The 685-nt window shown below is 55.3% G+C and overlaps 1 protein-coding gene across 1 annotated transcript in view; it reads left to right on the plus strand.

Annotated features, from left to right (window-relative positions):
• The window catches only part of GRIN2C (glutamate receptor, ionotropic, N-methyl D-aspartate 2C), a gene marked incomplete at its 3' end in the record, with an annotated part of 8857 nt that extends 8481 nt beyond the window's left edge, over positions 1-376 (plus strand). The window contains 1 exon segment of the mRNA XM_010140366.1: positions 144-376. Within this exon segment, the coding sequence (XP_010138668.1) occupies positions 144-376 (233 nt within the window).
• Between the last annotated feature and the right edge of the window lie 309 nt (positions 377-685).

Raw genomic sequence — 685 nt, forward strand, 5'->3', positions numbered from 1 at the left:
CGAGAACAGCTCCAGGTGCTTGTGGATAGCTTTGTCCTCCTCCAGCCACAGTGGGGTGGGGATAGGCAGGGGATCTGCTGGGGAAGATGATGCCTAGGGGAGGCGTTTTCACACCCCTCACCACCGTGTGTCTCTGGTCCCAGGTGAGACCCAGAAGCTGGAGACGGTTTGGCTGTCGGGGATCTGCCAGAATGAGAAGAATGAAGTGATGAGCAGCAAGCTGGACATTGACAACATGGCTGGGGTTTTCTACATGCTGCTGGTGGCCATGGGGCTGAGCCTGCTGGTCTTTGCCTGGGAGCACCTTGTCTACTGGAAGCTGCGTCACTCTGTCCCCAAGTCCCACAAGCTTGACTTTCTCCTGGCCATCAGCAGGGTGAGTGATGCTGTTGGGAGCTCTTGAGGGTCCTTCCATCATGTCATGGGGATGGACATGGCTTGGTGGGCATCATCTCTTTGACCTGCATGGGAGGGACTGGAGGTGTTTGTGCTGATATGAGCTCTTGGTTAGGGAGAAAAGCCAGGTTTTGGGGAAAGAGCTCAGCCCTGGGAATGACCCCGCATACATGTTAGCATCCCAGGGGACAGGAGTGATGAAGGATGGTGTCATTCACCCTGGCAGTGCTGAGGAGGGGACATTGGTGCCTTCATGTCATCTCAACCTTAGCAGTGTCATCTCAGTTCA

Source organism: Buceros rhinoceros, unplaced genomic scaffold, assembly GCF_000710305.1.
Source record: "Buceros rhinoceros silvestris isolate BGI_N320 unplaced genomic scaffold, ASM71030v1 scaffold29837, whole genome shotgun sequence".
Classification (NCBI taxonomy): Eukaryota; Metazoa; Chordata; class Aves; order Bucerotiformes; family Bucerotidae; genus Buceros; species Buceros rhinoceros.